The sequence below is a fragment of the Calidris pugnax genome, unplaced genomic scaffold (genome assembly GCF_001431845.1).
Source record: "Calidris pugnax isolate Ruff unplaced genomic scaffold, ASM143184v1 scaffold13, whole genome shotgun sequence".
Taxonomy (NCBI): Eukaryota; Metazoa; Chordata; class Aves; order Charadriiformes; family Scolopacidae; genus Calidris; species Calidris pugnax.
Window position 1 is genome coordinate 23,317,110 of NW_015090810.1, and position 22,452 is coordinate 23,339,561.

A 22,452-nucleotide genomic window follows, 5' to 3' on the forward strand; every position below is an offset into this window, starting at 1 on the left:
CGTGTGAGGGGAGTGTAAACAGGAAGCGGGCGGGCGGGAGGTGGGGTTGGGGGAAGGCACCGCTTTTGCCGCCGGTGACTTCGCTCGGGCGCCGCCATGAGCCGCGAGCCGCCGCCGCCGGGCGAGGAAGAGGCGCCGGGAGGAGGAGGAGGAGAAGGCGAAGGGAGAGCGGGAGCCGGGGCAGGCGGTTGTTACCTGGCGCTATGCGCCCGGCCCGTGCACTTCGAGAAGGCCAACCCCGTCAACTGCGTCTTCTTCGACGAGGCCAACAAGCAGGTGGGGGCGGCGGCGGGAGGCCTCGGTTCTCCCCCCCACGCACACACACTTCCCGGTCCTGACAGGCCGCAGGGCGCTGTTTGTCGGGTGGTGGCCTGGGGAGCTCGGCCTGCCCGCGGTCTGTGTGAGAGGGAGCCGCCGGCCTGCCCCGGTGGGCGTCTGGGGAGAGGGAGGTGGGTGCTGGGCTCTCCCCACACACCCTGCGCCTGGCGAGGCTGGGGTGGCGGCCTCGGGCCTGTTGCCTCTACCCGACCCCCCTCTCCCCGAGAAGAGGGGTCTGCAGGCTCTCACGCCGGGGTTTGGTTTCCCTCCCGTCCCTCGGGTGCCGGGCGTGAGGCCGGTTGTTTCCCGTCTGTGGAGGTGCTGCCGGGCCGAGGTGTCACTGCGGGGCGGCCGGCCCGGGACCTGCCCTCTCCCTGGAGGCAGCAGAAGTTTATTTGCTGAAATGCATCGACATAGGTTTATTAGTTTGGATTCCACCCGCCTTTACCCTCACTGCCCTAAGGTCCTTCTGGGGTTCTTCAGGCAACACTTGTTCTTACTGTACCAGATGTCCCAACGTTACCGGCACACTTCGTCACTTCACTGCTAGCTTCGTTTCTCTGATTTTTTTGTTTTTTTTTTTCCTCTTTTCAATTGCTAACGTTCAGTGTATTCATAAAAATTAATATTTGTAGCTTTACTTGTGGCTTGGACCTGAGTCGACGCTTTGCTTTTCATTTCTTGGCTTTAATTCTTTTAAATACATTTCTCCTTAATATCCCTGGGGGCTTCTGGGTATTCAACTCGGTACAGCTAAAAGTTCCACAGTCTGTCATGAGGTTTATAGAGATGTGAATACATTCCACTGTCTAATTCCTGCGACTGTTCTGTGACCGCAGCATTCACAGAATTGAAGCGTTCAAGCTTTCTTCTGCATAGGCTTTGGCATGGTTTGCCACGTGCAGTGTGGACATGATCAGTGACATATTTGGAGAGGGAGGAGTGTTTCTGGCAGGTGTTTTGTGGCAGTTGCACTCAGTTTAGAATTATTGGTGTCCTTTCTCTTTATAAGCCGTAATCCCTTACTCCCATTTTGAGGGCCAGTTGAAATAAGATTACTTAAACGGCCTTGTCAGGAGACACTGTATCATAGTGTGGATATGATATAGCTGCACAGAAACTGATTGTTGAAAGCTCACTTGAAAGAAACTTATTTTCAACTGTAAATTCACTTTTCTGTGTTTTCTTGCTACTCTGTTTAATTTCCAGTGTGTCTCTAAATCATTTGTAACCAGTATTTCAATGACAGTTTCCCACATGAATGGCCTTCTGAGAGATCCATCCTTGCTATCTTCTCATCTCGCAAAGATTAAGAGAGTGTTGTCTTCATTTTCTATCTACATTAATATTAAAAGTAGTTAAACTAACTATTTATCATTCTAATAAGGCTGTAGTCTTGCTTGCAATTTGTCATTTTGACAGCTGTATTCCTTCACAAGCGTACTGCACCAGTCGTGTGGCTAATATTACAAAACAATGTAGCTGTTGTTTTGAGACCTGATCTTTGTGTTTAGTGCTTTTGCACTAAACAAGTACAAATAAGGCATCTACCTGACTTTCTAAGCCAGTTAAAGTTTGTAACAGCATGACTTTTTTTTTTTTCACGTTCTCTTATTTCAGCTCAATAAGCGGTATAGCTGTAGCAGGTTTCATACATACATATGTGCAGTTGTGCTAAAGGAATTCTTTAATTTGTTAGTGCAAGTTGACTGAAACTTCTCAGGTACATGCAAAACTGCAGATTACTATTAAAGTATTCCTATCTAATAACATGTTCTGACAAGATCAAGCTTCAATTCAATTCAATTCAAGGTCATTGAATTGCATCTCTTCCCAATCCCCAAGGGGTTTTTCGTTTTAAACAATACCCTGATGTCTCGGATACTTTTACTAGTACCTGCCTTAGGAAAGTATGAATATTAAAAAGAAAAAAAAAGGGGAAAAGCTTATATAGAATTTTACTGTTTTAACTTGCCCAGTAGTTCAGCATATGCCTACAAGGCTCTTGCAGTACCATCAGAAACCAGTCAACTCTAAATAAACTTGGAACTCCAGAGGAAGGAACTGATCATTTACTGAATCTCAGTGTGAACTGGCAGATCTGTGTAAGAACAAAAATTGCTTCTAGTAAAAAAATTAAAGGTACAGCTTATAGAAGAGACAGCATGTTAAGATGATGATTTTGAATGAGCTACAAATATGTCCAAAACTTTTTCATAGGTTTTTGCTGTTCGATCTGGTGGAGCTACAGGAGTTGTTGTTAAAGGTTTGGAGGACAGAAATCCCATTTCCTTCAGGTAAGGCACCTTCATCTTTGTTGTTTTGGGGTAGAATTCTGCAGTCTTAAAATTATGTGGTATTTATACCTGACCTACTGTAATTCAGGCATAGAACTTAGAAGTAGTTGTGATCATCTTTTGATTTTGTTTTTAGACTTAATGTTGCAATTAAGATGGCATGCTTTGCACTCATGAATTTGTACTCTCTGGGGGAGCTAAAAAGGTGTTAGTCTGTGGTTTCTTTTTTTTATTTAATTAAAGCATTTTATAAAGAACATACAGAATCCAGGAATAATTTGGGTTGGAGGGGACCTTTAAAGGTCATCTAGTCCAACATCCCCGCAATAAGCAGGGACATCTTTCACGAGAACAGGTTGCTCAGAGCCCCTTCCAACCTGACTTTGAATGTTTCCAGGGATGAAGCATCTACCATTTATCTGGGCAACATGTTCCACTGTTTTACCACCCTCACTGTAAAATATTTCTTCCTTACATCTAGTCCCAGTCTGCCCTCTTTTACTTTAAACCATTACCCCTTGTCACAACAGGTGCTGCTAAAAAGTTTGTCTGCATCTTTGCTGTAAACCCCCTCTAGGTACCAAAAGGCTGCAATAAGGTCTCCCTGGAGCCTTTTCTTCTCCAGGCTGAACAGCTGCAACTCTCTCAGCCTGTCCTCATGGGACAGGGGTTCCATCCCTCTGATCATTTTTGTGGCCCTCCTCTGGACCTGCTCCAACAGGTCCTTCCTCTGCTGAGGACTCCAGAGCTGGACACAGTACTGCAGGTGGGGTCTCACCAGAGCAGAGTAGAGGGGCAGAATCACCTCCCTTGACTTGCTGGCTGTGCTTCTTTTGATGCAGCCCAGGATATGGTTGGCTTTCTGTGCTGCAAGCACACATTGCTGGCTCATGCCCAGCTTTTCATCCACTAGTACCCCCAAGTCCTTCTCTGCAGGGCTTCTCTCAATCCCTTCATCCTTCAGCCTGTATTGATACTAGAGGTTTCCCTGACCCAGATGCAAGACTGTGCACTTGTCCTCCCTGACTTCCATGTCCCTTAGCATAGTTTCTAGGTATATCTTCTAGGCATAGCATAGTTTCTAGGTATGTCTTTATGTATAATATATATTCTGTAAGCAGCTGGGAGAGGTCTCACAGTTGTTAGCCCTTGTTCTTGTAGGGGCCTTCAACTTACCAGATGTTTGCTGGAGACACAATACAGTGGAGAGGAAACAGTCTAGGAGCTTCCTGGAGTGTGTGGAAGATGACTTGCTGACACAGCTAATGAGGGGAAAGGCGCCCCATTGGACCTGTTGTTTGTGAACAGAGAAGGTCTGGTGGGTGATGTGACAGTTGGAGGCTGTCTTGGGCATAGCCATCACAAAATGATAGAGTTTTTAAATCTTGGAGAAGGAGGGGGGTCAGCAGAACTGCTACCTTGGACTTCCAGAGACAATACAGTGGAGAGGAAACAGTCTAGGAGCTTCCTGGAGTGTGTGGAAGATGACTTGCTGACACAGCTAATGAGGGGAAAGGCGCCCCATTGGACCTGTTGTTTGTGAACAGAGAAGGTCTGGTGGGTGATGTGACAGTTGGAGGCTGTCTTGGGCATAGCCATCACAAAATGATAGAGTTTTTAAATCTTGGAGAAGGAGGGGGGTCAGCAGAACTGCTACCTTGGACTTCCAGAGGGCAGATTTGGCCTGTTGAGGAGACTGGTTGATGGTGTCCCTTGGGAGGCAGTACTAAAGGGCAAAGGAGTCCAGGGAGGCAGGACTTCCTTCAAGAAGGAAATCTTAAAGGTGCAGGAGCAGGCTGTCCCCAAGTGCCGAAAGATGAGCCAGCAGAAAAGAACACCTGTCTGGCTGAACAGAGATCTTTGGCTGGAACTCAGGGAAAAAAAGGAGACTTTATGACCTTTGGAAGAAGGGGCAGGCAACTCAGAAGGACTACAAAGATGTCGTGAGATTATGCAGGGAGGAACTTAGAGCGGCCAAAGCCCAACCAAAATTCGATTTGGCTACTGCGGTAAAAGACGCTAAAAATGTTTCTATAAATAGGTTAGCAACAAAAGGAGGGCTAAGGAGAGTCTCCATCCCTTATTGGATGTGAGAGGAAACATGATGACAAAGGATGAGGAAAAGGCTGAGGTACTTAATGCCTTCTTTGCCTCGGTCTTTAATAGTAAGGCCAGTTGTTCTCAGGGTACCCAGCCCCCTGAGCTGGAAGACAGGGATAGTGAGCAGAATGAACTCTAGTAACCCAAGGGGAAATGGTTAGCAACCTGCTACAGCACTTAGACACACACAAGTCTATGGGGTGGGATGGCATCCACCCAAGGCTACTGAAGGAGCTGTTGGAAGTGCTTACCAAGCCACTTCCCGTCATTTATCAGCAGTCCTGGCAAACTGAGGAGGTCCCAGTTAACTGGAAGTTAGCAAATGTAATGCCCACCTACAAGATGGGCTGGAAGAATCATCCAGGGCTGTCAGTCTGACCTCGGTGCCAGGGAAGGTTATGGAGCAGATCATCTTAAGTGCCATCATGTGGCTTGTACAGGACAACCAGGTGATCAGGGCCAGTCAGCATGGGTTTGTGAAAGGCAGGTCCTGCTTGACTAACCTGATCTCCTTCTATGACAAGGTGATCTGCTTAGTGGATGAGGGAAAGGCTGTGGATGTTGTCTAACTATTCTTTAGTAAAGCCTTGAACACTTTTTTCCCACAGCATTCTCCTGGAGAAACTGGCTGCTTATGGCTTGGGTGGGCATACTCTTTGCTGGGTAAAAAACTGGCTGGAAGGCTGCGCCCAAAGAGTTGTGGTGAATGGAGTTAAACCCAATTGGCAGCTGGTCACAAGTGGTGTTCACTGGGGCTTGGTATTGGAGCTGGTTCTGTTTAATATCTTTATTGATGATCTGGATGAGGATAATGAGTGCACCCTCAGTTCACAGATGACACCAAGTTGGGTGGGAGTATTGATCTGTTTGAGGATAGGGTGACTCTACAGGGGGATCTGGACAGGCTGGATCGATGGGCTGAGACCAACGGGATGAGGTTCAACAGGGCCAAGTGCCAGGTCCTGCACTTGGGTCACACCAACCCCAGGCAGCGCTACAGGCTGGGGGCAGAGTGGCTGGAGAGCTGCCTGACAGAAAAAGACCTGGGGGTGTTGGTTGACTGTTGCTGAACATGAGCCAGCAGTGTGCCCAGGTGGCCAAGAAGGCCAACAGCATCCTGGCCTATATCAGGAATAGTGTGGCCAGCAGGACAGGGGGCCTGTCCTGAAAGTTGCTATTTTCACTTGACTTTTTTATTTGACTACCCTTGTCACAAATCCTGAGGGAGCCGAAAATATTCAGTGAACTTCAGGAGGTTCCACAATTTTCCTGCTTGACTACCTAGCTCTCTCTTTCTCTGGAGTTAATAATGCATACTGGAAGTAGAACTACCTTATTGATGCCAATTGTACTGGTGCTTCTTTGTTAAGAGTACATCTATATATTTTTTTTTAATGTTGTGAAAGCAGCCTTGCTCTCCCATTAACATCAGAAATTCTTCAGAGGATGTGTTCTAATGGGGAAGTGGGTAGGCTTGTGTCAATTAGCAGTAGTTCTGGAAGTAAAGGAGCTGATTGCAGGATGTTGGTGAGTGTCACAGGACTCCAGACTCAGTGGGGCAGAACTGAGAATGCGGGTTTGAATACTCCTACAGGCTTCCAATTCCATATCACAGGCCAACAGAGCTGAGCGTTTGGAGGATCTTCAGGTGCTGATTTGTGTGCCCTTAGCCATGTTTCTGCAATGGGTGTGTTCAGGGCTTCTGAAGAGTGAACTGCCATTATCTTCCAGTTTGAATTTTGAATCCTGTACTTGTTAGGCAACATGCATAAGTTGTATTCAAAAGCATTTGCATTGCACTTTTTCTTCTCTCATTGTCTTTTTGAGGGTATGTTATGGTGTTCTGTAAGAAACTTCTAGATGATGTTTCAATAAGTTCTTTTGCTTTCTGCATAGGATGGAAGACAAAGGAGAAGTGAAGTGCATCAAGTTTTCCTTGGGGAACAAGATACTGGCTGTGCAGAGAACTTTGAAGAGTGTGGTAAGAAACCTACACCCTGCAGATGGGGAATTGGAGCTGGAAATCTTCTACTTACAGTACCAGAGTAGAAGCCTCTGAGACAAATGTTGAAGAGGTCTGGTGGCTAACAACAGCTGTAGTGAAAATTCCTTTGTCATCCTGAGAGGCTGAACAGGCAACGTTGTTGTCTTGCTAGTGCCATCATTTAAAAAAATAAGTGTGGGGGGAGCCAACTTCTGTAAAGAATTCCCTGGCGGGGGTGAAGTGGAATATATTAAGTCAAGTTTTTCTTTATCTCTCATCCAAAATAATTTGATAAACTAATATCTATTCTCTTGTATCTATGTATGTATCTTGCCTGTGCTTCATAATGGCTAATACACTTCATGGGCTTTTTTTGCAGGATTTTTTGAATTTTATTCCAGATAGCCCTCAACTAGAATATACACAGGAATGTAAGGTAAGTTAAATCTCTCAAGCTTATATATTTAAGTGAAACTCTAATGTTAGTTATGCTGCTGGCCTCTACTGTACAAGGCAACTAATTGAGATACCTCATTTACTTCATGTTAGTGTTTTGGAAGGTATGTAGTCACCACATTGAGGTAAATGAGCAGGTGTTAACAATACCATGAAGAACTTCCTGGTCTGGTCACCTTAATCCTTTCCTGGAAAGGACGGGAAATGCTGTGGAGGCAACGAATGTCAAGGTGTGGGAAGGACAAGAGACAAAGTACTGATCATACACAAACAGTAGACAGTAATTATACTAATGTCAGATACGTTAATGTGGATGTTTTACCCTTATTTCACCAATCACTGATAATAAGCTATTACTAGTTTGCATACGATATTTGATATTTTTAAAAAACCCTTCTATTTTTTTTAAATTATTTTACCAGAAAAAAATTACCATTGTCATTGTTTGGTACTTTCCAACTTTTAACTAAGATTTGGGGGTAATAGAATGCTAAAGTAAATTTCTAAACATCCGATCTGCACGGATCCTTTCATTCCTGTCAACTTTAAAGCTGAAGAACTCTCTGGTTCATTATCTAGGGTTATGTGTTTGAGTAAACCATTCTAGCGAACCATTTATGATAGTGTTCTGAGTGAAGTCATGACAAATATTTCCACTTAAGTCTTAATTTCTGTCAACAGAAGGAACCTGCTTTTCATGTCAGGAATTGGTTGAATTGGCAGTATGATTTGAACCAGAACAACTTGGCTATATTTAGGGCAAAAAGAAAATTTGACGGTGTAATAAATTTGTAAGTCTTACATTCTACCAAAAATTCAGGTCATACAGTAGTTGTGTTCACACATAGTTATGGAAGTCTTTACGGAAGTAGCTGATGTATGCTGGGTGTATGGCTGGCTAAAGGTATTATTAACTCCAGTGACTGGATAACTAGATTGCCTTTGGTCTTGCTTTCTTCATTTAGTAATATTTGCTTATCTAAATAGTTAAGTTTTCCAAGTAAAAGAGTGTTTGTTTGCTTGTTTGTTAAAAGACAAAGAATGCCAATATTCTAGGATTCTGCTGGACAAGTTCTACAGAAATCGTGTTCATCACAGATCAAGGAATTGAATTCTATCAGGTAATACAAATAACTCCTTTAGGATAGACATATTTAGAGATTTGAAAAGGTAAATTTTTGTCTGTATCTTTGAATTCCTTTCTTCTAGCTCCTTGATTGAGAAAGCACTGCTAAAAAAAGAAATTTTGCTATTTTGTTTGCAGACTATGATTATTTTTCTTTGGGAGGAATATGTTTTTGCACAGGGTGAACTTAACACTAACAGATTATTTAGCACAGCTAGCAAAGACCCTGTATATAAGGAGGACTGAATTAATGCTCAGAGAACTCTAGATTAATGATTAATGCTCTTGGCTTGGCTTGTATGGAAATGAGTATCTAAATCTAATGTGAAATATCGCTTCATGCAAAACAAATCAGCATTGGGGAAGACATGTGCATGCTTATAATGCAGCAAAGAACAAATACTTGACTAAGATAGTGATATCCTTGTGCAAATTGGAGCTTCCTCCTATGTTGATCTCGTTGTCCGAGTTGCTCTATGTTATGTGTAATTATCTTTGCATACATTTTTGGAGAAATCTAATGAATAAATAGCCTATTGTGACATTCATGCTGAGGGATATTATAAACTTCCTCTGAAGTCGTGCACTTCCCAATAGTTCCAGTCCTGGAGCTAAGACACAGCATTCCATATAATTGCTAATAGCTGGTACTAAAGAAAGTAACTGAAAAAGCAGCATTATTTCCTGCTGATTCAGGGAGAAAAATATATTTGGCACCTAAAATGTCAACCTGCAGGTAAAAGAACCAAATAAAGTAAGTGTATTTTGAAGAGAAGTTGTTTAAGCCCTTAAGATAGAGAGAATCAATTTATATGCTGTCTTAAGTCTTAAAATAAAAGACTAAGGAAGCTGGGGATTGAAGGCAGCAAAGATATTACAATAACTTCTTAATAAAACTTCACTAGTTGTGTCAATGTTTTCTCCATTATGGACAGAACTTATACCTAGAGCTGGGTGAGGAGGAAGAGTCAGCACCTTTCAGATAATTAGATTTTGAGGAGTATTTGATGTGCATTTCCTCAGCTACAGTAAATTGAGGCCTAAGCTGTAATTGTTGGGTTTCTGGGTTTTTTTAATTCTAGCACTTATACTTAAATGTTTCTCACTTAACATTCCTACCTACTGTGAAGTACCATTTATGCAATTGGAATCCCGATGATAATACCATGTTAATATCCTGCGTTTCCAGGTATTACCAGAGAAACGAAGTTTAAAACTTCTGAAGAATCAGAGTATTAATGTCAACTGGTACATGTATTGTCCAGAGAGCTCTGTTATTCTTCTGTCGACCACTGTCCTTGGCAATGTCCTGCAGCCATTCTATTTCAAGGTAAAGGGATATGTTCCAAACTTCTAATTTCATGTGCTTCTGTTTTTTAAGGCTCCTTCTTCACTCAAATATTCTATTGCTTTTCCTGCATTGCTTCCAAGAGGTGCATGTGTTCACATCCTTATATGACAATAAGCAAAGGACAAAGCAAAATTCTGTAAGCTAGTTATTATGTGATGGCTTAAAATTAACTAATTCACTCTTTCTTATGTCCTCCTTGGAAAGAGGTGCATCCAGCTGATGTTGGACAGTTGACCTTGAGAAAGAGGGGGGGGAAAAATAGTAGTGACACAATATTTGACAACAATCTTTCAAGCGATTTTTTTCCACTTAAATAAGTGTATGTATTATTTTACTATGAGCATTTGCACTCTGTAATGCAGCGATAAAGAAAAATGAAGGGCCTTTCACTTGTAATTATAAGTACAACCTTCCAAATGTGTGTGCATGAATTTGAAAAATAAATAAAAAAGCATTTAAGAAACAACTATTGTCCCAAGCGTGAGAGGGCCTTGTTGACAGTATTTATCTCTTGGTGGCCTGCCCTGTGGACAACACTTACTGTTCCCAGGAAAATATTTTTCTTTTTGTCTTGGAGAAAGCGTGTAGTGAAAACTAGAATCTGTTTTAAGTTAAACATGCAGTAAAATGACTTTAAAAATTAGGAAAAGTATTACAGAGTTCATCTTGCTTCTTTCAAAGGATTAGGAAGATTTGTCTGGTAGTCTAAGGGAAGAGATTAAAAAGAAGCTTATTCAAATGGGGTTTCCTGGTGTGATCTTGTATAGGGGTCTGTACTGGATCCTGAAATGTCATTCTCTTAGGTTGCAGGGTAGAACTTGCTAGCCTCACACAGCTTTATTTTTAAGGACCTAGGTGGTGCTTTCCCCTCAGTATTTTGTGTCAAGGTGTAGCTTGAAGTTAATAATCTTTATTTTGTGTTCAAAAAGTAAATATTTCCTGAGGAAGGTCTCGAAAAACAGAGCTGTAGCAAAGCATGTATTTCTGTAGTGTTCACTCTCAAGAATGAGTTAATGAAAACGGGAAGTGAATTTCAGTAGGAGCTTTGGAAACTCTGAAAACTTGCTTAAATATAAATTCGTTAGGAAAAGAGGAAGAGGAGAGAGGAAGCCTTTGGCAGGAGCAGGAATATGCTCTGAGCATAAGGCAGATTCTGGAGTTAGTAGGAGCAAAAGGAGACAGTGAGTGGTAGGAGGTACTGATATTTTCCCCTTCCCAATAAGCAGTTATTTAAGAGTTGGAGCAGATGACTTGCTGGAGGAGAGACGGGAGGTTAAGAGAACTGCTGTTTGGGATCTCCAGGCCAATTGTAAACGGGATCTGCATACAAATTTGTCTTAGTTAAAATTGAAACGTTTTGCTAGCTGAAGCTAATGTTATAAAATCAAGATGATGAAGTTGCAAAAACTATAATGCTAGAAGTATGTGTTTAGGATCACAGTAGGAAAAAAAGTGTTAAACCCTATTTTTTCATTTGGTCTATCACCATTCTTCACCTCATGGGGGTGCTATTGGTGCAGCGTTTGATTAAAGGTTACTTGGGAACTTTCAGGTCTTAACCACGGATTATTTCTTTGTTGTTTTCTTTTTCTTCTGTTTAACAGAGTGGGACAATGTCAAAACTATCAAAATTTGAAATCGAGTTACCCGCAGCACCCAAGTCCTCCAAGCTCAGCCTTTCTGAGAGAGATATTGCTATGGCTACAATGTATGTATCTAACTAATCAAGCCTTTCTTGGAAAAGTATGGCAGTTTGGGGATGCTGAGAAAAGATGAGAACATTATGGTTCTTGTTGCTCTTGTTTCTTGTTTTAGCAAGTTAGCTTTAAAGTGCTTCAGTTACTGCCTTGAACAAAGCATCTAAACAACTCTCTTGGGGCAAAGCCAGAAGGGGAAGCTAACTGAGATGTCCTACGTGAAATCGTTCTTAATTAGTATAGAAATTTTGAGTGCTTCATTTTTGAACTGATGTGTTGGTAGAGTTGTTCTGAGATGCCTAACTTGCATGAGTATAGGCTATGCATTGTGATTCATCAAGTGCTGTTTTAGTCTTTCACTTTTAATTACCTCAATCAAGTGATAGATTAATCTCACATCTGTTCTTTTAGGATAAAATGCTTGAACAGACTGGTCGAGCTCTTACTTGAAACTAATGCTTTAATCCTGTTGTCTCGTTAGATATGGGCAGCTTTATGTTCTCTATTTGAGGCATCACTCAAGGACTTCCAATAGTACAGGAGCAGAAGTAGTCCTCTATCACTTACCAAGGTAAGAGCAGAATGAAGGACATTAGTGGCAATTAACACGTCTGTAGGAGACATCTGCTTACCTGGTTCAAACAGGGTTACTGACCAGTTCTTTTCATCCCTGTTTCTGCAGAGAGGGCTCCTGTAAGAGGACACATATTTTAAAGCTGAACAGAACTGGAAAGTTTGCACTGAATGTTGTGGATAACTTGGTGGTAGTACATCATCAGGATACTGAGGTGCGATTTATTTATGTTATGCTGTGCCTTACCTTTGAAAATTTATGGGCAGATTTTAACAATGATGCCTGTTTCTTTTAAAAGTTATGGGCAGATTTTAACAATGATGCCTGTTAGCTCTAGAAAAATATTTTTTTGCTTAGCTTTTCTAAAAGCCAGAGTGTTTGTTATAAAAATATTTTTGCATGTGCTTAGCTTTTCTAAAAGCCAGAGTGTTTGCAGGAACAAAACCATAAGGGTATAAGAGATTGAAAGTTATCCTTTTGCCTTGTTGGGCTAACAGTTAATCAGGGCTGTTGTTTATGCCTGTTTTTTCTTACACTTTTGTTTTTTTCTTGTTAGTTTCCTGTGATACACTGTTGCTGCACTGTGTAGGCTTTTAAGGCATTATAAGAAGAGTTAAATTGGATGCTTAATTATTAATCCCAGGAATTTCTCCTATCACACACATGTGAATGATAGGTTTCTATGTGCTCTTTTAGTTTGAAGGCCTGGATCTACAAAAACTTCTATGAACAGAAATGACTTTAGGCATATGGCAGCACAGGTAAAACCTCTGCTTGTCTGCAGCCTCAGGAGCAAGGCTTGATCAGTGGTTAAGCTGAAGCAGGGCTTGGATCTTCACTTGTGGAAAGGCTTTGGCTTCTTGCATTATCTTCTCTCGGGCATCTTATCTACTTCTCTTGTAAGATCTTCTCTCTTGAAGAACTGGAGCATGTAATCTCATTAGGATAATTAGTTGATGTTTCAGTTTTAATTCATGTTAATTCTACACATTAGCACTTAACCCAGGGCACTTTTCTCCAGCATTTTGGTCAATCTGTAAACATGGCTACATAAACACACAAAATAAAACCAGACTGAATAGGGTAGATAACAATAATTGAAGTAATGTTTTAGAGCACTTATTCTCCAGCATTTTGGTCAAGCTGTAAACATGGCTACATAAACACACTGAAAAAAACCAGACTGAACAGGGTAGATAACAATAATTGAAGTAATGTTTCATTAGCACTGAAAGCAAAGCTAATTTCCACTGTGCAAGGCTAAGAATGTGGTCCATGCTGGGTAGAAGTATTAGTGATCTGAAATGGAGAACTCAAATGGGCCTCTGAAAAGCAGCCTGAAGACATGTAAATGCATGGTAATTCACATTTGTGAATACTCATTTCTTTTCTCAATTGCAGACTTCAGTTATATTTGACATCAAGCTAAAAGGAGAATTTGATGGGTCTACTACCATCCATCAGTTCGTGCTTCCACCTCGATCAATACAACCCTATCAAATACCTGTAGCAGGTACAACTACTCTATAATAAATATCCTAACACCATTATCAAGATTATCTAAATGTAACAGCTGGTGTACAAGAGCGTTTCAGTTTTTAGGATGCTGTTACTAACATTTCTATTATACATATTTAGGAGATGGAGCAAAAAAAAAAGTAAGGAATTGAGCATATATTTGTGTTCTAAACGTGTGCCTACTAGAGAAAAGTAAAAGTTGCCATTGCAGTTTGCTTTTAACACCCTAAAGTTGTGTTTATGTTTTTGGTAACAGCTATAAAAGCTTGTGTGTGTACTCAACAGCACTTGCTTTTCTGGCTTAAGTCATGGCTATTTAATTTCCCGAGTCACACAAAGAGGCTGAAAGACAATCCAATAGGGTGCATACTTCCCATAGCAGTTTGCTTTTAATACTCCAAAGTTGTGGTTGTCTTTATTTTTTTGGTGACAGCTATAAGAGCTTGTGTGTGTACTCAAAAGCACTTCTTGCTTTTCTGGCTTAAGTCATGGCTCTTTAATTTCTCAAGTCACACAAAGAGGCTGAAAGACAATCCAAACTTAGAATTAAGTTTTGGACCAATTTAGAAGCAATGCTAAGATCAGTCTTAGGACTTCAACAAAAGTCATAGTCTTGGATTATCTTTCTGTTCTCCTGTCCTAGAAATGTAGCAGGTAATTACCCTCAAGCTGGAAGCAGTCTGAGGGTAGTTCTGCTGGCATATGGCAAAGCAGTGTGGTTCTCTTTATGGGAGAGGAAGATCCTTCTATAGGAATGATTGCACCTTAAAAACTCTAACATCTGAATTTTGGAGTTGCTAATAACAAGTACAACTGATAAATCCAAGGTAGAGGTTTGTGTTAAACAGAGGTTGGGACCAGAAAGTACAAACCAGTCTTGCTTTTTAAGAACCTAAAGTGATTACATAAAAATACAGCATATGGAATCTAGAATTATAGTGCTAGATATGGAATACTTTTAGATGCATGGCTGAAAAAAAAAAAAACAACTAAAGTGATTACATAAAAATATAGCAAATGGAATCTATGTATTTAGAATTATAGTGCTAGAGATGGAATACTTCTAGATGCATGGCTGAAAAAAAAAAAAACACTTGGCTGAAAAAAACAACCAATCATGCTTTGAAGAATTTGTTTGCCTTCTCACAGCATCAGACTTTCTTTGTAGATGATCTGGCTACAGAAATGGGCATTTTTTTTTTTTTGCCCATGTGCTGTAGGACTGCTAAACACGTTACAATCTATGCTTGCCTTCTCAGTAACCACAGTCATGCTTAGAACAATTTGTTTGCCTTCTCACAGTGTCAGACTTTCTTTGTAGATGATCTGGCTACAGAAATGGGCATTTTTTTTTTTTTGCCCATGTGCTGTAGGACTGCTAAACACGTTACAATCTATGCTTGCCTTCTCAGTGTAAAACTGTAGTTTGTGTTTTGTTAGTGTAGGAAAACTGTCAGACTACTAATGTTCTTCACCTGATGTTCATTTTTCTGCAGGTCCAGCCTCTGTGACAAGTCAGGCTCCTGTTCCATGTAAACTCTGTATCCTTTAAATACTCTGAAAGTGCAGGAGTTTAACTGAAGCCTCATTCTATGTACAAGCATGGAAGAAGCCAACATTTGTTACATCAACCCATTAACTCCAGCTTTGCCTCAAAGGAAAAATACTTCCCTAGCTGATTATATATGCTTCATAAGAGACTAATGCTTTCATAGTTGTAAATATGGAAGTCTAGTATAATGCAGTACCACATTTTGTGGTCATTGGAGATGCATGTATGAAGCTACTGAGTAGTACACCATGAAACTGAAGATAATTCCAAAAATATAGTTCAAGACTTTATAAGAACAGTAAAAGAAAATATTAACGGGATCTGCTTCAGTACAGTAACGTGAATTCAGTAGCAACAGTTTAGAATCCATGTTAATACAAGTGTTAGAACTTTAACATTTAGATTCTTCTTCTTGGATTGTCTTTCAACCTGATATTATCATCAGTGCAAGTGAAGGTAAGTGCTGAGCTGTTTGACTCTATTACACTCAGTGTTAAAGGGGACTATTTCATACTAGTTTATAAAACTTTTCAGATGTAATGCTGCTGTAAAATGTAGACTGAGGAAGGCAAATAAATCATCTCATTTAAGGAAGAAAATCTGTATGTCTTGGCTATACAATATAAGGCAACTCACTTTGTTTTATTCCTTCAAATCAAGGTTACCTCTGGAGTCTTCAAGTGAAGCTTGAACCTGTAGTTGACCTCTTGCTAGATAAAGGAAAACTAATGGATTTCCTTCTCCAAAGGAAAGAATGCAAAATGGTTATCCTGTCTGTGTGCTCTCAAAGTAAGTCCATTGAAAGTACAATACTGCTTATTTATAAATGCTCACACAACTGGACTATTCTTAAATTTGAGACAGCTTCTGAAGGCAGCTTAGTCCTGTAAAATGTCATTAGCCTAGACTACCCTCAGTCAGCATTCTGATGGAATTATTTAACCACATGAAAGAATTCAACTCCCTCCATTTAGTTAAAGTACATCTGATGTAACCAGAAGCGCTTCTTTGAAGTTTAGAATCAAGTTTAGATTAGAGATCACTCTTTTGAAAACAGCAATATTAAGCCCCTGCTTATTTATCCTCATAGTTCTTTTTTTTTTCCTTTTTATCTTTTCAGTGCTCAGTGAGCCAGAAAGGGGATCACTGTCCGTGATTGCAACTGTTTTTGACAAACTGAATCACGAATATAAGAAGTACTTGGAAGCTGAGCAAAGCTATACTATGGTAAACCATGTTAGCTACAGCAGCTTACAAAGTCAGGATGATGCTATTTACATTTCTGGTTGCATCATGGTAAAAATACCTGCCTGCTCTCTCTTATTTAGGAAAGGTCTACTAGGCCAGGTGCACTCAGAGCCCTCCTTAGCACTCTGCTGTGGCAGACACTGCACAGCTCATCTCCAGTGTGACAAGTAACACACCCCAGTGCTTGAAAGCAGAAAGAGGGTTGAAGCTCATAAAGCAACTTGGAACCCCTAACTACCCACAGTTTCCAAACCACTGATTTTATGGCACACTGTACCACTGCACAGTATATGCAGCCCTGATGCATCTCAGAATTACTTCTGTTAAAATACCCAGTTCAAACACCAATTCCCACAGTACAGCCACAAACCAGAAGTCCTTCTAAAGTTGAGTCTCATCATAGTAAGTTTGATTCATCTCCTGGCTTTGAGGCATATAATAGCAGCTATGTTTATATAAAACTTTTAAAAGCAGTTTTAAATTTAATATTAAAGCCCACACTGAAGAGAATGCATCTAGTATAACATGACCACAGATGTTAGTTTGCTCAGTAACAAAACATGTTTATAATTATGTTCTCAGTAGAAGACAGTCTCTGAACAGATGAGACTGACTAAAACTATACTACAACCCTATAGTTTTCTTTTAAAAAGGCTGCTTTCTTCTTCTAGGTGGTAGAAGCAGGCCTGAGCAGAAGTAATCCACTCCTGAAACGTCCAGTCCGCACTCAAGCAGTTATTGACCAGTCTGACATGTACACACACGTTTTATCTGTATTTACAGAGAAGAAGGTAAGTTAGTTTTAAGTGCTAGGTTGGCAGCGTCTGAGCTGCAAACTTAACTGCTTAAAATAGGCTGCAGAAGGCTTTGTTGTCAGCATATTTTGATGCCCATTCTTACAAGGTTGTCATTAACAGGGGAAGCTGTGCACATCCCACCTAACACTTCTTTCTTGTCCAGGAAGCTCCTCATAAGTTCACTATAGCGGTCTTGATGGAATACATTCGCTCTCTAAACCAGTTCCAGATTGCAGTTCAGGTAAAGTACTCACATGCCAAGTACATCACCTCACTCATGAAGTTACGTGGAGTTTCAGACCAGCCTTGGTCATGTTCTAAGTCCTAGACAATAGTACCTTCTAGATTGTAATACCTGGTATTGAGACATACTTCTGATGGTTTTCTTTATGCATTCACAGCACTACTTGTATGAGTTGGTCATCAAAACCCTTGTTCAACACAACTTGTTCTACACGCTCCATCAGTTTCTGCAGTACCACGTGCTCAGTGACTCAAAGCCTTTGGTAAGACAAGTTGCTTCAGTCAGCTAGTGGTGGAGGTGGGAAGTTTTTCAGAACTTTAAGGTTATTTCTGCTTTTGCCCTAGGCTTGTCTGTTACTGTCCCTGGAAAGCATTTACCCTCCCGCACATCAGCTCTCTCTGGACATGCTAAAAGTAAGCATTTCAGCCTATAGTAACTCCGTGTCACATGTGGGTTAGACTTGTCAAACAGCTTACCTGACCGAGCTTGAAGTGAGTAGCTAGCAGCTCAGTCATTTGTTAGAAGCATAGTCTTACAGCTGTGATTGACTTCACAGAGACTTTCCACAGCAAACGATGAAATAGTGGAAGTTCTGTTGTCCAAACACCAAGTTTTGGCTGCCTTGAGATTCATCAGGGGTATTGGAGGACACGACAGCATTTCAGCCCGCAAATTCCTCGACGCAGCAAAACAAGCAGAAGATGACATGCTTTTCTATACTATATTCAGATTCTTTGAACAAAGAAACCAGCGGTTACGAGGAAACCCTAGTTTCACACCAGGTAAGCAATAAGCGGTCAGACCAAGGTACTCAGCTGTGCAAACAGCACTAAGACTTGTTTCACTTCCACTCCAGCTGTGTTGATATTGTAAGATAAAACTCTTAGTGCATTCTAGCCTGTATTTTTAGACTTACCTTTAAGCATAGTTCCAAAGTTAACTTTGTCTTACTCCTTTGTATACTGGGCCCAGGAGTAAAGAGACTGAGCCAAACAGGAACTTGCTGATTAACCTGTTTGGCTGGCGGTGGCTCATACTGCTTATTTTAGCAAAGCCATTATCCCCAATTAGTGCTTTCTCCTGAAGCCAGGAACCGGGCAAAGAAACCTTTGAGTTCAGTTGTCTGTTTCCTCAGATGACAAAAAAACTCGAGGCAGAACTGTTTTATACTGCAGTCACTCTCACTTTAAAAACCAAGCTTAACTGCTTGCACCAGCAACGTGTTCTTAATCAGCAGGTAGTCTATAGGCACAGACTTTACTCCCATATCTTTTATCATGACAGAAAAGATCTCAGGGATATATATCTGCTGGTTAGATATAGGAACTTGATCAGACATCTGCTTCACCACAAGAACACTTTGGTATTCCACTGCTTTAAAGTGTTAAACTCCTTTACTCAAAGGCATTAAAGATAGGAATTAGTACTTATAAATTAAGTGAAACTGCACAACCTTGCTTCTCCGTTTGAGTTTTAAAGTTAACATTAACTTTTATTTTGCCCCCCTTAGGTGAGCACTGTGAAGAACACGTCGCCTTCTTCAAACAAGTTTTTGGAGAACAAGCTCTCATGAAGCCCACAACATTCTGAAAGACTCTTCCACTGAAATGTATAAACTTAATTTATTGCATTTAAGTAGATTTTTGAACTACAAAATTGCTATTTTATAATAAAGTATATACAAGACATTTTGGCAAATAGTACTAAAAATATTACAACTTGTGATGGCTTCCCCCTAAAAATAGAGACAAAAATTGCATTGACCTGCATTTAAAATTAGTGTCAGTGGTTTAGCAGTCCATTCTCGTACACATCACCTCAGTTTCATTGACAAAAAAAGCTATTCAACTCGCGATACAGCTGGTTTAGGTTTCTAGAAGAAAAAAGACGCAACCTCTTGAAAACAGAAGTGTTTTAGTAATCTTGTTAACACACCTAGTTTTAGTAATACTGTTACACGAGCCATACGGAGCATTTCCTGAGTTTAAAGCTACGTCCCAAGCTGCAGCTGATACCGTCTAGTTGAATCTGTGCAGGAGTCAAGTCAGTGGTGGTTACAGTGTGATAGTCATAGAACGTCGCTGCGCTTCAGTTCTTAAGAAGAGTTGGGCCTAAGCCACAGTTCGTGGAGTCCACTGAACACTGTTAAAAACTAGAAGTAGAGGAGTCTCTCCCGTTCTGTACCTCTGGTCCTCTCTTGTGCAGCACGAGTTTTAGCTTTATTTACTGAGGGGCCTGAGGGAGAGAAAACACAGTTATTCCAAAGTCTCAACATTACAGCACATCTGCCGGTCATCAAGAAGCATGATCTTGTTGTCAAGGTCCAGCTTCACATTGATGAGACTTGAGAAACATGCTTCTGCTCAGCTGTTAATAGCTGCCAGCAGCAGCAAGGGCAGTAGGTGAATCCCCATCAGTCTTAACATCCTTAAGTAAAAAGCAGACTGAGCCCAAGAACTACACCATTAACATGAGGACAGTGTCTGGACCATCCTTACTGCAAAGCGTGATGCAGGAACACTGTCCCACAGCAGGTTTGCTGCTTCCACCCACCATCCTGTCCCCAGGTTTAGAGACACTGATCATGCTGCTGCCTGTTGGGCCACATGGGCTTAGGCAGCCACTTCTGTGAAGAACAGCACAGGGCAACCACACAGGGCAGGCCACGGTTGGTTCAGCTCAACATGCCTGTAATGAGGAGCTTGCAGTGCCACCAAGATGTCAACCCTTGTTTTCCAGCAGACCAGCTGCTTGAATGACAGAGGCACATTCGAGTCCATGGGTAGCTCCCTGTTTTTGTTTGAACTGTGTTTGGGAGCAGACTGTCACACCTTACCTACGTAACTAAGCAGAACTGGAAGAAATATTAGTCCATGTGTTGCTCCCAGCAGAACCATAGCTAGATACATCCTGAAGTAGAATATCTTGAAGATTTGAGATTTGGAAAAAGCCAATACTACAATTCCTCCAAATTTGGTCAGTGTGATACCACTGAAAACCTGTCAATAAAAAAAAAAGTGGTTTTAAGGGATAAGTAGGGCTTTATGTAATCCATTTGCTTTAAGTATTTACCATTTGCTAAAATTCTTCTGTAATTTGAGGCTCCTATATGCAGCATACCTCCTTACCTAAGGTTAGTCCTTAGAACCAAAATCCAAGACCTGCTCAGGAGAAGAGTTCAACTTGTCCTCTAGGACCTGACACCACAGGCCAGGCTCAGTACAATTAAAAAATTCCCCCACCCAGTAGATACTTACTGAACTGCCCATGTGAGACAGAGCTTCTTCTGCACGCTCTACTCTACTGCCCTTAGTACTAACAGTGAAGGCTCTTGTGACATGACTGCAGAATTCCACAGCAATACCACAACTCTAGAGAGAAAAAGAAACAGACATGAAAACATCCTTTAGATGACCACTTTGATGGAAAAGTCTCCACTTGGAGCTTTAGGCAGGCTAGAGAGGTTCTAGCAGCTGTGTCCAGTTCCCAGACTTGAAGTGTCATTGGAAGTTACAAGCTCAGCATTACTTGGTTACTAGAGGCTGCGACAGGTACTGTATGGCATTTTATCACCACTCATTACTAATGGACAATTAATCTGATTAAACAGGAATTAGAATGAGATTGTTTTGGATGACAAAAGTTTCTTGATGTTGAAGAAAGCTGGCTTCAACACAGTGCATGTAGTGAACACTGAACACTAAAATCAGTTTATGGGTATTAGCTGCAATAACATTGCTTATGGGTAACACTGAGTATACGTGCTTATCCAATACCATAAAGATTCAGCCAACTTTAACACTTGAGTTTAATCTTAAAACCAAGCTCTTTTAGTAGTCATTTACAACACTCATTGAGCAGCACTCTCTGGCCAAGTGGTTTCACCCATTTACAGAGGAACAACACTGGGGCTAGCACATCACAGATCTACTCTGTAGAACAGCAGAAGGCTTAGCACTAACCCATGTGTCCTTACCTTAGGCGAGAACAAGCCCTGTTGATGTGCAACAGCCCCTACCCTATATAGTAGTAACACAACTGTTGCTGCAAGAACAGAAGCTGACACCACCAGATGCTGTACAGCTTACACTTCAACTGCTGTATCACATCAGTTCTGGGACTAGTTGTCAGAATAAATCCATTTTCTACACACCATCTAGACATTAAGATAGTTCCACTACTGTTCAAATGCCTGTCAAAGTTTAGTAGAAAATACTATTTGGCATCATGGATATACACACAAGACACAGAACTGTTCAAGACCTGGGAAGAGAAGCAGAGGGATGACTCGTTAACTTACCATGACAAGATTTACTAACGAAACCGCATTCAAGCTGATGCCCCAGAGCCACATCACTCCAAACATGTTGATGATTATCATAGCAATAGTTACTGAAACTATAACAGCAGCCCATACTTCAAAACCAAGCAGCACAGTGGTCACCAAAAATATTGATCCCAAGGAGATGCAGAGGTTAAAGATAGCATCATGCACAATTGTCAGGTATTGTTCGTAGAAGACATAAAACACACTGTGGGGAAGAACAGAAATTGTAGTTATCCATCTTTCTCATTATATGCTAATATTAGATTAGCTTCTGTGCTAAGGGTAAAGTAGTTCCTTCCTTAGAGAGGTCACCATCAGGAACTGGCTTCCTAGCATCAGTGGAATGACTCCTACAGAACACTGGCTGCTATGTGACAACTCTTCACTAATGCTTCAAATAAAGGTTGTATCTGGAAGCCAGGACAATTCCCACACTTCATGTAAGCAGCTGCAGCAGTTGCCAGAAGGCAGTTCCTCAGACTGATTGTGGTATCTGCAGGAACCATCACAGAGGGTCTGAACTGATTCATTATGCAGTGAGACATCACAAGGGCAGATAGGATTCTTTGAAGCAGAGAGATTAGTATTTCAGCTGTACAGATACCAATTCCAACTCAATTTCATTATGGTACTCTTATACAGAGTCTTTAGTTAATCACGCAAGGATTAGACAAGTAGTACTTGACATCACTGCTGCCTTTGCTTTAAAATTTAAATAATTTAAGTTTGAAGTCATTAAGTCATTTTGAAGTACGTTAAGTTTCTACATTTACATTACAGCTTGCAACAACCCTGATCATCATATCTGCTTAAGTTAGAACTATTAAGCTCTACTATGAAAGTTAGTAAGTGCCCAAGCTGAA

General features: G+C 41.0%; 2 protein-coding genes across 2 annotated transcripts in view; one reads left to right on the forward strand and one right to left on the reverse strand.

Annotated features, from left to right (window-relative positions):
* LOC106886002 (chromosome unknown open reading frame, human C18orf8) lies at nt 1-18,965 on the forward strand. The gene is made up of 20 exons (XM_014938582.1): nt 1-276; nt 2,539-2,615; nt 6,612-6,696; nt 7,079-7,135; nt 8,190-8,276; nt 9,471-9,611; nt 11,237-11,340; nt 11,811-11,900; nt 12,012-12,117; nt 13,305-13,416; nt 14,918-14,962; nt 15,376-15,429; nt 15,634-15,762; nt 16,094-16,200; nt 16,893-17,012; nt 17,182-17,259; nt 17,420-17,524; nt 17,607-17,675; nt 17,819-18,044; nt 18,773-18,965. Exons 1-20 carry the CDS (start codon nt 97-99, stop codon nt 18,850-18,852), a joined length of 2,052 nt encoding a protein of 683 aa, XP_014794068.1. The 5' UTR covers nt 1-96; the 3' UTR covers nt 18,853-18,965.
* NPC1 (Niemann-Pick disease, type C1) overlaps nt 18,863-22,452 on the reverse strand; it is a 27,179-nt gene continuing 23,589 nt past the window's right edge. The window contains exons 22-25 of the mRNA XM_014938579.1: nt 21,563-21,794; nt 20,520-20,633; nt 20,099-20,261; nt 18,863-19,497 (exon numbers count right to left, since the gene is read on the reverse strand). Coding sequence (XP_014794065.1) covers nt 19,415-19,497; nt 20,099-20,261; nt 20,520-20,633; nt 21,563-21,794 — 592 coding nt within the window. The 3' untranslated portion in view covers nt 18,863-19,414. The remainder of the gene's footprint in view (nt 19,498-20,098; nt 20,262-20,519; nt 20,634-21,562; nt 21,795-22,452) is intronic.

Coding starts and splice junctions, on each gene's coding strand:
- LOC106886002 (XM_014938582.1), top strand. CDS start 97: ATGAGCCGCGAGCCGCCGCCGCCGGGCGAGGAAGAGGCGCCGGGAGGA. Junction 7,136..8,189: donor AATATACACAGGAATGTAAG/GTAAGTTAAATC, acceptor GTTTGTTAAAAG/ACAAAGAATGCCAATATTCT. Junction 16,201..16,892: donor CTGAGCAAAGCTATACTATG/GTAAACCATGTT, acceptor TTCTTCTTCTAG/GTGGTAGAAGCAGGCCTGAG.